This window comes from Corvus moneduloides, chromosome 21, assembly GCF_009650955.1.
Source record: "Corvus moneduloides isolate bCorMon1 chromosome 21, bCorMon1.pri, whole genome shotgun sequence".
Classification (NCBI taxonomy): domain Eukaryota; kingdom Metazoa; phylum Chordata; class Aves; order Passeriformes; family Corvidae; genus Corvus; species Corvus moneduloides.
This window is the reverse complement of record NC_045496.1, coordinates 8,866,021-8,879,703: the sequence shown is the minus strand read 5'-3', so window position 1 is coordinate 8,879,703 and position 13,683 is coordinate 8,866,021. Positions and strand designations below refer to the sequence as shown.

The window sequence follows — 13,683 nt, the reverse complement described above, 5'->3', positions numbered from 1 at the left end:
CACCCTCCCCACCCCTGCTCCAGACTCCCCATGGGGGTCCCACACCAAAACCCCATCCCAAAGCATCCCAAAGCTGGAGAAACAACTCCCCCCGAGCTGCTTTTGGCACATGGGGCCTTGACTTTGAACTCCCCTGTCAACTTTGCCCCAGAGCCTGTGAAAAATGAAGAATTTGAGTCTCCTCCAACAATTTCTGACGGCTCAGGCTGCGCCAGAGTGCCGGCGATGGGCGCGGGGAGGACGGATCCTGGCTCTGCATCCCGGTGCTGGAGCCAGCGCGATGCTGGGGGCACGAACCCAGACAAAACAGCCCCCACACCCGCACGGCACAGCCTGGCAGCAGCCAAAAATTCCAGCAGGAGCCAAAACCTCCAGCGGCAGCCAAAACCTCCAGCAGGAGCCGGCCTGGAGCTGGCAGCCAAGGCAGCACAAGGAGCAGCTTTGCTGCAGGGTGCTGCAAATCCCCATGGGATGAGCGGCTCCAGAGGAAAATGCTGCCCAAGGAGGGATGGAGCCATCCCTGAGGAGATGCCAGCACTATGAGCCACAGGAGCGAACTACAGACCAGCATCAGGCTGGGAAACCCCTGGGAATTTAACAAATTCACAGCAAAGGATGGGACACCCCAGCTCATCCCAGCACAGCAATTCCTCAGCCTGGGTTTTGGCCTTTCCTCCTGGCATCCCTGCAGCCCCTCTGTTGCAATTCCCGTCTCCCAAGCCATGTGGTTTTGGCCAGGGCTCTGGGCAGCCATGCAGACAGCTGAGATTTAAAAGGACGTTTTGAGGTTTCATTTCCTTTCAGTCCATGGGAAAAAAGGAGCCCCAGGTCCCCGGGCAGGCTTAGTCACTCATTCTTCCCTGATTAACAGCGGGGCCAATTAGGAGGGTTTAAGTAAATGGGAAAGCAAAAGTCAATTATTTGCAGAGGTTGGAACAAGACTTGCAGTCAAACATGCGAGGTGACCAAATCTGCCCCAGCTCAGCAGCACTCTCCGGGGTGCTGGGGCGATGTCTGGGACCACTGGTGTTCCCTGCCTGGTAGCCCTGGTGGCAAGCCTGGGGAAGCAAGAGGGACATGGACCCTCTGTGGGATCAGGAGGTGACAAAATGTGGGGTGCTAGTGGTGGCACAGCCGGGCTTTGCTTGAGCAGAGGATGGGAAGCCCACGCTGACGATGCCAGAGGGTGTCCTGACCCCTCACATCCGGAACACCCTGGCAGGGCTGATGTGTCACACTCAGGAACTGCCTCAGCCGCCCACCGGCTCCTTCATCAGGCTGAGCAAAGCCTCTCAAAAGTGCTGAGAGCATTCCTTGGCTCCACACAGAGCATGGGGGCCTACGGAGAGCATTCCCTGGCTCCACACAGAGCACAGGGGGCTATGGAGAGCATTCCCTGGCTCAGCACAGGGGGCTATGGATAGCATTCCCTGGCTCAGCACGGAGCACAGGGGGCTATGGAGAGCATTCCCTGGCTGCACACGGAGCACGGGGGGCTATGGAGAGCATTCCCTGCTCCAGCTCCACCACCAAAGCCACCCACGAGTGGTCGTCCTTCCCTGAGCAGCTTTGGCTGCACATCCAGCCGAGAGCTGGAGGGGTCTGGGGACAGGGGACACAGCCCCCCTAGATTGTCACCTGTCCTCAGACTCCTCACCATCATGGCAAAGGAGGGAAGGGACCCCACCCCACAACCAACAGCACACCCACAAAGTGCTTTGGCAAACAGGAGCACCCACGGAGACCTCCCAGGGATGGGTGTCCCCAGCCACCCACCGACAGCGCTTTCCCAATCGCGGTGTTTGCCAGGGGACCGCAGCACCCTCCCCCTGCCACAAGCCGGTCCCTGTCACACCCAGCGGGGCGGCGGGGCTGGCGCAGGCCCTGGCACGTCCCGCTGGCTGCCAGCTCCTGGCAGGGGAAGCCACCGCGGGGTTCCAAGAGCACCGGCAGCACCAACGCCTGGCTCAGCAGGATCCCTGTGCCAGCACCTCTGGTCACAGAGCTCCTCTGTCCCCAGCCTCCTGCGCCCCTCCTGCCTCTCCGTGACTCAGCCGCGCGTGGTGGCTGCAGGAGGAGGGGGTAAGGGGGCTGCACAGCCGGGGAGGGCGCGGAGAGGGCTCTGGGCATCGGCAAAGCCCGAGCCGATGTGGGTGTGGGATGCTGGGAGCAAGGACAGGGCCACAGCAGCTCCCAGCCACGCTCCAGCCCTCCCTGCCAGGTCCCCAGGGACCCCCACACCCAGCCTGGGCTGGGGGCACAGCAGGGCAGGTGGCCCCGTAAGGACACGGGGACAGAGCAGGGCAGCACAGCTTTGTCCTTGTCGCGGGTGATGCTCGAGGAGCGCAGAGCCCGAGGCTCCTGTGGGTGAAACCAGCCAGGAGAGGAGGCTCCTGTCCTGCCCAGCCCCCTGACCGGCCACCGCAGCTGTCACCGAGCCCAGGCAGGGCACGGCCAGGGCACAGCCCTGGAGCCATCGGTGCCCCAAAGGCAGGTGCAGCCCTCGCCTGCTCTGAGGTCACAGCCCGGCCAGGGCAGCCCTGGCTGGGTCTTGGTCCCTCTGAGCCAGGGCAGGAGGTGGATTTTGCCTTCAGGGTTCCAAAGGCAAACTGTCCAAGCTGGTCCAGCAGCCGGGACTGGCTGTGTGCTGCCCTTGGAAACATCTCCAGGAGCGTAATCAGCCCCACACATGGAATCATGGAACGGTTTGGGTTGGAAGTGACCTTAAAATTCATCCCACCCCCTGCCATAGGCAGGGACACCTCCCACTGTCCCAGGCTGCTCCAAACCCCAATGTCCAGCCTGGCCTTGGGCACTGCCAGGGATCCAGGGGCAGCCCCAGCTGCTCTGGGCACCCTGTGCCAGGGCCTGCCCACCCTCCCAGGGAACAATTCCTGCCCAATCTCCCATCCAGCCCTGCTCTGTTTCAGTGTGAAGCCATTCCCTGTGTCCTGTCCCTCCATGCCTTGTCCCCAGTCCCTCTGCAGCTCTCCTGGAGCCCCTTTAGGCCCTGCAAGGGGCTCTGAGCTCTCCCTGGAGCCTTCTCCTCTCCAGGTGAGCACCCCCAGCTCTCCCAGCCAGGCTCCAGAGCAGAGGGGGTCCAACCCTGGGAGCAGCTCCTTGGCCTCCTCTGGACTCTCTCCAACACAGGCACACCCCAAGGCAGAGCCAACTCTGATCCCAACCTCCCATAAGACCAGAGCCAGCCCCACCTCTGAGAGGTGGGGGAAAAAACCAATCCATGAGCTGCAGGTGTGACCCAGAGCCCTGATCACCTGGAGCCCAGCCTGCACAGCTGGACCTTGCTCTTCCCTCCAGCTGCTGCATTTGCTGCCTGCAGGTTGTTCTACCACAGCAGGAGCTCCAGAAACCCCATCCTGCATTCCCAGGCTCATGGAGAGCCCTTCCAGCACCAGTGTGTATCCAGAGCTCGTTTTCCTCATGTCCTTGAGATCATGTGAGAATGGGAGTGCTGCTGGAAATAGCCCAGGCCTGGGCAGCCCGCTCAGCAGACTCAGCCACGGGAGGTCAGTCCTGCACAGGTTTGCTCCAAAATTTCCTTGTCCTTCCTCCTCCTCCTCCTCCTCATTCTCTCTCAGTGTTCTCTCAACCTCCTACGGGGGTATTGGGGATGCCACGTGTCCCTGGTGGGACAGAGCCTGATGGGGACAGGGACGGGGCTCAGCCCAGGTGTGTCCCCAGGGCTTGGTCCCTCAGCTGCTCCCAAAGGCAGTGGGGACCAGAGTTGTGGGGCACCCACAGACACAGGCACACCCATCAGCAGGGCATCAGGGAATGGGTTGGGTTGGGAGGACCTTACAGCCCATCCAGTGCCACCCCAGACACACCTTCCACTGTCTCAGGCTGCTCCAAGCCCTGTCCAGCCTGGCCTTGGGCACTGCCAGGGATCCAGGGGCAGCCACAGCTTCTCTGGGCACCCTGTGCCAGGGCCTGCCCACCCTCACAGGGAATAATTTATTCCCAGTATCTCACCTAATTTCCCTTCTTTCAGTTTGAAGCCATTCCCCCTTGTCCTGTCACTACAATTCCTCATGAAAGTCCCTCTCCAAATTCCTTGTGGCCCCTTCAGACACTGGAAGGAGCTATGAGGTCTCCACAGGACCTTCTCTTTTCCAACATGCACACCCACACACGTGTGCTCACACACCCCCCTCGGAGGGGCTGCAGGCCAGCAGCTGGCAAATCCCAGTAGGAACAGTCATCTGCATCCTCCTCCAAGCCCACATCCCATCTGGCAGCCACGGCCCTCACGTGTCCACTTTACATCTGTCCAGGGGGTGAGGTGCCTTTGGAATCCCAGCCCTCCTCAGAAGCCCCCTGGGAGGATGTGGAATCGTGGAATCATGGAAGAAAAGATTGGTTTGGGTTGGAAGTGACCTCAAAGCTCATCCCATTCCACACCCTGCCACGGGCAGGGACACCTTCCACTATCCCAGGAGTGGAGTGGCAGCAGGAGCTGGCGCAGGGTGCCCAAACCCCTGTGGGTGCCACAGGGATGCCTCACCCCAGGCAGGGAATTTTCCTCTTGGTCCAGAAAAAATTAAGAAAAACAAAAAGGCCAAACCAGCTCATTGAAGCAGAACCCCCGGGCTGGGGGGGGGCTGTGGCCTGGCCTGGCTCCTTCCCCAGCTCTGTGGGACAGCCGGACTCAGGCCAGCTCCCCCCGGCCCCACGCAGTGTCCGGTGTCCCCCGGGCAGCTCCGCCGGGGGGATTGGCAGGGCTGTGCTTGCAGGGCAGGGCAGGAGCAGACACGGTGGGGACACGTCCTCACGTCCCTCTGCTGGGTGTCCCTGCCCTGGGGACAGTCCCTGTGGGACAGGTGACCCGTGGGCAGCTTGCTGAGGCTGCTGGGTGAGGAGTTAATTACTAATTTAGCCAGTAAATGATTAGTGAGCGGGGGCAGGCTGCGGGGGGGCTCCCAGCAGCCCCAGACCACTGGCACTGATAGGGACAATCACCATGGAGGCACTGACAGGGCCAGTGATGGCTCTTCCAGCAAGGGAAACAAAGCCACTGCAGGGATGTGGATGCCACTGACTGTCCCCAGGTGATGTCCCCAGGTCATCCCTCTCTGTGGGGCTGCTCCAGCCCTCTCTGCTGCCTGGTCCAGGCACAGCCAGACCATGTTCCCACTGTCCCTCAGCTGTCCTCCTGTGTCCCAAATCCTGGCATTGTGCAGACAGAGTGTGTGGGCATCCCCCGAGGGAACAGCACGGCGAGGATGGGGTGCACACATGGATGGGGGGCACAGGATGCCATGGATGAGGTGCCCAGGGCACCCCACGAGCTCTGAGCAGGACCCGTGGCCCTGGGCTGTCCTGGCTCATCCCAGGCTCACCCCAGCAGGAATTTGGGAAAGACAGTGACAGCAGGAGATGGCTCCAGGTAGGCTGAGCACCAGGAGTGCAGTGCCAGCCAGCACAAGGGACAGTGCCACTACGGATGGGGCACAGGAACCCTGCAGAGCCAACGAGTGCACCCAAAGGGTTAAGCCCCAGCCGGCAGTTTAGGGTTTCGGGAATTTGAATGTGAGCTCATTTCCACCCAGAAACAGCAAACTCCTTCATATGGGCCTGACTCAGCCCGGCTGAGCACCCAGAGGAGATGCCAGGACTGGGGGAAGTTGGGCACCAGTTCCTCACCCCGGGGCACTGTGACAGAGAAGGGCTGGAGGAGGTTTTGTTCCTAATAACAGCAAAACCCAGGGGCTGACCCAGCAGCTCTCCGTATTTCCCTCTCTCATACAAACCAGGAGAGGCTGGAGCAGGGAAAGGAAAATGTGGGAGAGCAAAATCTGGGAGAGTTTCCCCTCTGACCTCCCCGCACCCTTCACACAAACCCACCCCGGGGTGTTCCTGCTCCGGGCTGCTCTCAGGACTGGCACTGAGCTTGACTGGAACAAGACAGGAGCAGAGGCTGCTCTGATGCCAGGCAGGGCTCAGCGCCAGGGAGGTGGCAGGACAGGGGCGCTGCCAGGCTCCAGCACTATCCAAAATCCATCGGGAATATTTTCAGAACTGAAAGTATTGCCCAAAACCAGCTCCGAAGGCCGGTGGGGGTGGAAAGGGAGCATGCCGTGCCTCCCCCAGGCAGCAGCTCGGGAGCGGCCGGCTGCGCTGTGACTCAGCCGCGCTGGGAAGGCTGGGCAGGCCGGGCAGGAAGGGATGAGGCAGCGGAGCCTCGCCGGAGAAACCAGCTGGGGCCGGGCCTGAACCGGTTCATCCTCTCTGGCCGTGCCTGTGCCGTGCCGGGCTCTGCCCCCGGATGAGTCAGAAGCGCCCGTGGTGCCAGCGCAGGGCTGGGGCACCCGCCGGGGACATGGCTCTGAGAGAGCTGCCCCCATCCCCAGCACCCTGCGCTGTCCCCTCGGCCGGCTGGGACCCCGCGGGTGCTCCCAGGGCTGCGTGCCCACCCAGGGCTGCGTGCCCACCCAGGGCTGCGTGCCCACCCTGGAGCACCCAGCCCATCTCCCACCACCAACGCCGCTGCCCTCCCAGCCCACGGCAATCCAACCTGCCAGGACACAGCCGTGCTCCCATGGCCCTGCGAGGCTCTGGAGCCAACCACGGGTTTAAAAATGAAGCGGCACATTCAGCAGCAGCCCCTCAACCTCTGAACAGCTGAAAAACACTGAAAAAAACCACTCTCAGCCAAGCTTTGGACACCTTCTGCTGCTTCTTTGGACACCCCTGCTCCTGCTCCGCTATCCCGGCTGTGAGCCGGGCTCAGCCCCCTGCTCCAGCCCCTTGCCGTGGCTCGGGGTCACGTCCAGCCCGGCAGGACAGGGATCAGCGGCCGGCTACGTGCCGGCGGGTGTTTTCCCGTGGCGTGGATGCCGGTGTCCCGCTGCTTCCCGGGAACAAGGCAGTGCGGGGCTGCTGCGTGCGAGGAATGTGCCTGTGAATAACAAACAGCAGCGGGGCCTTCCAGCGGCTCCCGGGGCTGGGCCGAGGTGCCTGCCCTGAGCCTCCCTGCCCAAACAGCCTCCGAGGGATGTGGGAGGAGGAGATTCCTGCCCCCATCCAACCTGCAAGCCCCCTTTCCCCTTGGAGCAGCCTTTGGGGCAATGCTCCAAAGCCGTGGGGCACAGGTGCCCTCATAGCTGGGTTAAAGCCACCCCAAAGCAGAGAGCCACCTGACAGTGGGCACAGGGACCGGGCTCAAGCCACCAGCAGAGGTGACTGCACTCCCAGGACTGTCAGGATATGTCCCATGGACACAGGTGGCTGTGGGAGGATGGAGCTTCCCTGTAGGGGACTTGGCTCAAGCTGAACACCAACCCCAAACCCTGAGCTGGACCAGCACCCACTGCCCTCATCCTGGCTGCAACCACATCACCCCACGTGTCCCTCGTCCCCCTGGGTGCCACCAGCACCTGGCCAGGGCGGAGAAGAGCTGCCACCGCTCTGGTTCTCACCACAGCAGGGTGGGAACCAGCACCACCCCTGCCCAGACAAGGTCCAGCTCATCCCCCAGCACCGGCTGGGCTGCATTGCAGCCCTCGGGAATGGCGCAATCCGGGGTGTGCACAGGCATCCACATCCTCCTGGGAGCCATGGGACAGGGAGCTGAGGTCCCCACGGCAAAGGGGATGGAGCAAACTTGGGCATCTCCTATGCTGGGGGCAGCTGGGGGCCGGCAGTCCGTGCTCCGGGATGTCCCGGCAGCCGCTTCCCTTGTGCCCAGCCCCAGGGAGAGGCACCAAACCTGGCATGCTGTCCCTGTGCCCAGCTGGACAGTGCCAGTGGGAAACCCAATCCAGCCCCGGGGGAGGAGACCAAACAAAGATTTTTATGTGTATCCAAAAAAACAACCCAGCCAAGAGGGATTTGAAGAAAACAGCCCTGAGCCTGTCCTGGAGCTCCCCCCCCCCAGCTCCTCCATACCCATCCCACAGGATGCTGTCCCGTCACTACTTTGGGGTCTGGGAGCTGGCTCACCTCAGCTTTGGGCACATTCCTTCATGCAGGGAAACCTCCCAAGGGGCTGAGCAGAGCTGGCAGAGGGAGAGAGGAAGCCAGGACAAGTGTCCTGTGTCCCAGGAACCACCAGCATAGCAGGAGATGGGCGAGACCCTGCCCCAGGTCCTCTGTCACCTCCAGGGCAGTGTCCCATCCATCCTGCTGTGAGGGAATGTCCCATCTGGGGACTCCCCTAGTGAAGGAGGCCGAGTTCCCAAGAGGAATTCCCCAGAGAGATCCTTGCCAGCAAGGGCAGGAGTGGACAAAGAAGGGCAGGAGGGCATGGCAAAGGGCAGGAAGGCACGGAGAAGGGCACGGTGCTCTACCAGAGCTGGGGCCTGTGTCAGATGTCGCTGCTCTTTCCCTTTGAAAAGGGGGAAAAGGTGGAGTTTTATTGCTTCCTCCCCTGCTGGTCCAAGAGACTGGGAGGCAGCAAAAGCTACTCTGCTCTGCCCCTTCCTCCCTCCCCTCCTGGCCCCGGCACTGGGCTCTCCATGGAGCCACTGCAGGCACCCCCAGGCACGGGACAAGGCCTCAAGGCCAGCCAGGGGCTGGGGACGGGGCACAGCTCCTGCTTGGGGACCTCACCAGGTGGGCTCTGGGGGCTGCAGCCCCAGGATGAGGTGAGATCCCCCACAAAGTGGGTGGTGGGAGCAGAGCTGGGTCCTGCAGGGGCAGAGCAGGTCCTGGAGAGCCCATCCTCACCTGCCTTCACACCTTGCCCCATCAAGTGCCCATGGATAAACATCTCTGGATCCCTCCAGCCCTTCTTCCTGCTGGAAAGCTTGGAGACATGGAGCCTGTCAGTCCCAGGAGGGTGGGATGGAGCTGACAGGGGCTGTGCCAAGAGGCACCGAGCCCCTCTGAGCTCTGAGCCAGCCTCTGCAGTGATTTGGGCAGGAGGGGAGGCAAAGGCTTGGGAAATCCCAGCTCCTGGCTGTGTCCCTGCAGTGGGTTTTGGGGTGTCTGACACTGCCGTGGGGGTGTCCTGCTCTGGGGATATTTTCTCTCCCTGGGCTGGCCCAAGGAGAGCTCTCAGCTGCCATCCTGGCTCAGTTCCTCCTGTCCCAGCCCTGCCTCTCGCAGGCAGAGCAGGGATCCCCTCCGTGCGTGCCCCAGCTCGCTGCAGCCGAAGCCTGTGGCTAAACCCTGGCTGGGGGAGGCAGGGAAAGCCCTCCCCGAGGGAAGGCAGGCTCTGCCCCGGGGCTGAGCACGGCCGGGAGGGCTCCCATAGCCCGCCCACGTGGGAAGGCCACCAGAACAATGTCCCCTGCCCCAACACGCTGGCTCGGAGCGCGCCCCGTGCCCCGACACGACGGCTGCAGGTAAAGCCCCAGCTTGCCAGAACCAGCCCTCGCCGCTGGCAGGGAGCCCTGACGTGCCAGGGGAGTTATTTATTTGGCGATGAAAGACACACGTTTCGTTGGGAGAAACCACTCCACGGCTGCAGCGCCGAGCCCTCGGAGCCTCCCTGCGCGGCTCCCCCGGGGCAGGGTGAGGGTTTCAGCCTCAAGACCAACCCCAGAGCCCGGCAGCCTCTGCCTCCCACGCCGGCTGGAGCTGAGCTGCGGCAAAGGCTGGGAAATGAGTGTCACGCTTAGGGAAAAGCCACAGCGAACCTGCTCCCGCTGCCAGCAGGAGGAGGACACCGAGCCCTCCATCCCTGGGGCTGGCCACAGCCTGGTGCCTTCTGGCACATCTGGAGCCGGCCCTGCAGCCCACGCCATCGGCATCCAGCCTCCTGCTTGGTGGGATCAGGGATATGCAGACACCGATGCCTGGCAAGGCTCGCTGGAGCAGGGAGGCTGCAGGTCCGGCTCCAGGGATGAGGCTCGGTGTCACCTCCGCCACCTCTGCGTGGGCTGGTGCCCGTGGAAGTCCTACCCCGAAATTAGCAGCTGCTTCACTCCGTAATTAACGGGCTGGCGACTCCCCGGAGATGCCAGAGCAAGGTGTGAGCTCCCAGGGACCCTCCCTGTGCTGCCGCCCACCCCCACATCCCTCTGGTCACGGAGACATCCGGCAGCTCCTGCTGCATCCCCGGGCTCTGCCACCCCTGGGCTCAGGAGTACCAGCTCCACCCAGACCCCAGCCAGCTCCTGCCAGCCACACTTCACCTCAGCCCCCAGCAGGAGGGGTCCATGGGATGCTCTAGGGAAGGAGTTACTCCAGCATGAGGGAAGAGCTTCACCCAGTCCCATGCTGAGAGCACCCACTGCCCCGGACAGGAGAGGACACTGCAAAACTCCAGGGCACCCAGTGACACCCTGGTTTCCCAGGACACTCCATCCCTGCCACCCTCGTGTGCCCAGCTGAGGGTGCCCATGCTGGGCGTCCTTGCACAAGGAGGATGAGCCAGTCCCTGCTCCAGCCCACAGAGCAGGTTGGAAGCAACTCCCAAACCACATCTAGGAGGAAGAGGAGGAGGAGGGCAGCCGAAGGGTGTTGACAAACAAACTGGATGACTCAAGCAGGAAGATGTCCAAAGCAGGGTGGCAGGAAGAAGCACTGGTCAGAGAGACCCTGGAGAATGGAGTGCAGGAGCTGCAAAGAGCTCCTCCAGACAGCCCCAGCATCTCCAGCAGGGAGCTGCCTCCATGCCTGCCTGGAGCCCTCCAGCCCCACCAGAGGGAGGAAAGACCCTGGTCCTGAGCCACCCAAGTCACACGTGTGTGGCTCGTGACTTCTGGGAGACATTGGCACGAACCTCACGCAGCCACAACCACATGGGCCAGGACAGGGCATGGGACCCCACAGCCTGGGCACTGTGGGCATGGCAGGGCTTTTCCCACCTCCTCCTGCCTTTAACCCATTCCCAGGAGGGGCACAGGTCTGGCCCAGGCTCTCCCCAGCAGCTCTGCTGGTCTAAGAGGCTGCAACCTTGGGAAGCACTGCCAAGCACAAAGAGCTCCTGTTCCTCGAGCAACCAGGGGTCATGGCAGCCTGGACAGCAAATCCAAACTCCCCAAATTTGGGAGGACAAGTGGGAAAAGCTGCTTGGAGAAGGGCTGGATCCCTCCCGGGGCAGCGGCAGTGGAGAACAGGCCGAGCTAGGCAGGAAAACCCGGAGTTTTCCCCGCCACGTTGCTTTGCATGCCTGACAGCAAGTCGTGCCTTGCCTGCTGGGTTACAGCCCCTCCCAGCTCCGGGGGATCCTCAGCCAGCCAGGAGCCCTGGCAGGAGCACAGAGGTGCTCCAGGAACCCAGTTTGCCCCTGTCTCTCACAGGGAGGTGTCCCAGTACAGGTGTGTCCCCCCCCTACTCACCCCAAACCTCTGGAGCTGCAGCATCTTCCAGCCCAGTCTACATAATCCTATTCCACAGGAATCTTTTTTTTCCCTCAGGAAATCTTTTTCCCATTAAAACTTTTTTTCCCACGAAAAGGCCTCTGCAGCCCCCAAGCATGGGTTAAAACCCACCCTGGGCTGACAGCTCAGCCCCTGCCGGGGTGCAACCATCCAGCCTGGCCTTGCAAACACCCAGTCCTTGACCCAGCAGAGACAGATCCCTGCACAGGAAACCCAGCCAGGCTTTTCCTTGTTATTCTTCAGGATTAGGATCACAGGGGCTTGCACAGGGAGCTATCTCTGCACTGACAACCAGCCAGTTTCAGGGAGATTCGGGATCAGCTTTGGATCCAAACACGCCACGGGCAGCCCCGACCCGGTGCAGCCTCGCGGATCAGCCGGGCTGAGCTTTAACTAATGCGAGATGAAAACCCCAGAGCGAGTTCCAAGCTCTCCTTCAAAGCTCAGAAACCTGCTGGCGTCCTGCTGAGCCGCATACCACGTAAGCATTCCTGCCAGGATGGGGCCTGGCAGGGCGGAGGGGCTGCACCGCGAGACACCGTGTCCCTGTGCCAGCCCCACGGCAGCTCCAGCGCTGCTCCGCCGGCAGCAGCTCTTCCCCCAGAGCCCTCGGGGACAAAAGGACTTCAGAGCCACTCCCGCGGCTTTATGGCCGAGACAGAGGAGTGATATGGCGGAGTCACCTCCAAAACATCGGCGCTCCCCAGCCCTTGAGCTGCCTGCGAGACGCACAAGGTCCAGCACGAAGCCACCCTCGGCGGTGACACCCACCCAGGTGCGGCTCCGCTGGGTGCGGGGGTGGCTTCACCCACTGGAGACGAGGCTTTGCCCGCCTGGGGAGCTGAAACCAAAGCTGGGGCGTGAAAGGGTTCGGAGGTTACGTCCTGCCCGCTCAGCAGCCCCTGGGAGCCAAGAGCCCGCATCACAAAGTGGCTTGGGGGAGCCCAGCACCGCGACGGAGGGGTGACCCCACTCACAGGGGTCAGGAGTGTCACCACAGACCCCAGTTAGCAGCCCTGACCTTCCCCCCAGCCACTGCTTCACACAATCCCAGCCTGTGCGGAGCCGTAACCCCGCGTTCCGCGCTTCCCAGGCAGCTCTGGCCAGACATCCTGTGCCACGGGCGAGGCGCTGCCGCCCGGGGACAGACGGGCTCTCAATGACCCCATTGTCACCCTTGCCCGTCCCACGGCGCTGGCGGGGGCACTGCTGTGTCCTGCCTGTGCCGGGGCAGGCTGGAGGCAGCCAGAGCCTTTGAGGAGGGCTTTTCCTAATGATCTCCCAGCAATGCAAAGGGGGATGAGACTCATCTGCCAGCCAGCCCCAGCAGTCCCCGTGCTGACAGCGGTGTCCCCGCGCTGGACCCGGCTTCCAGCATCCCCCCGGAGCCCAGCTCCCCTCTTCCCTCCCCGCAGCCCGAGGGGTCCCCGAGCCCCGCCGCCAACACAAACCACCCCCGGCACAATCCAACCTTCCATTTGGGAGGCAGACGGGCACCTCGGGTACCCCCCGGAGCCCCCCGAGCTGCGCCCAGGCAAAACCACGGGGAAGCTAAAAATTAAAAAGGTTAGAGAGCGAGAGAGAGGCGAAGAGCAGGCGTGGGGGTCCCGGGAACACTGAGCGGGGGGGTCCCAAAGGGATTGAAGGAGGGATGGGGAGATCCCGCCGAGGAGGAGCGGAGCGGGGGGCGCGTCGGGGGCTCACCCGCGATGTGCTGGCGGCGACCCTCGTCCAGGTGCGTGGAGACCACATCTCCCATGGCGAGCGGAGCCGGGCCGGGCCGGGCGGCGGGAGGAGCGGCAGGAGGAGGAGGGAAGAGGGAGGAGGAGGAGGAGAAGGACGAGGAGGAGGAGGAGGAAGGCAGCGCTCGGGGCGGCCCGGCAGCGCGGCGCCCCACGGCCCCCCCGGCCACTCCTCCCGCACCGCCCCGCGTCCCTCCCGCCGCCCCCGGGAGCAGGGAGAGGCTGCGAGTGTCCCCCCGGCGGGTAATTAGCCGCGCTAATTGCCGGAGGGGGAGGAGGGGGATGGGCAGGATGGAGCCGGGCGCTGGGCAGTGCCCGGTGTCCCCCCCGCAGTCCCGCTGGGAAAACCGGCTCCGTGCTGGCACCGCGCTGCCCCAGCCCCGGCATTGCAACACCCGGGCTCCGTCCCACCTGCGCCCACACCCCGCGGCCGGCAGCCTTGACCTTGGCTCGGGCGCTGCCAAGGTGGAGAGCGGGCGTGGGAGCCGGCGGGCAGCGGGCACAGCGAGGGGCCCCGCGCCCTCCCCAGCCCGCGGGAGAACGCGATGGGAAACGCTCGAGTTGATTTAAAACCCGCCCCGGCCACAGATTTGGGAGCAGGAGCTGTCCCGGGATGGGGGCATCTCAGGGAGCAGGAGGGCACACTCGGA

At 63.2% G+C, this 13,683-nt stretch overlaps 1 protein-coding gene across 1 annotated transcript in view; it reads right to left on the bottom strand.

Annotated features, from left to right (window-relative positions):
* Nucleotides 1–13,127, bottom strand: part of NIBAN2 (niban apoptosis regulator 2) — a 29,630-nt gene extending 16,503 nt beyond the window's left edge. The window contains exon 1 of the mRNA XM_032130743.1: nucleotides 12,996–13,127. Coding sequence (XP_031986634.1) covers nucleotides 12,996–13,050 — 55 coding nt within the window. The 5' untranslated portion in view covers nucleotides 13,051–13,127. The remainder of the gene's footprint in view (nucleotides 1–12,995) is intronic.
* Between the last annotated feature and the right edge of the window lie 556 nt (nucleotides 13,128–13,683).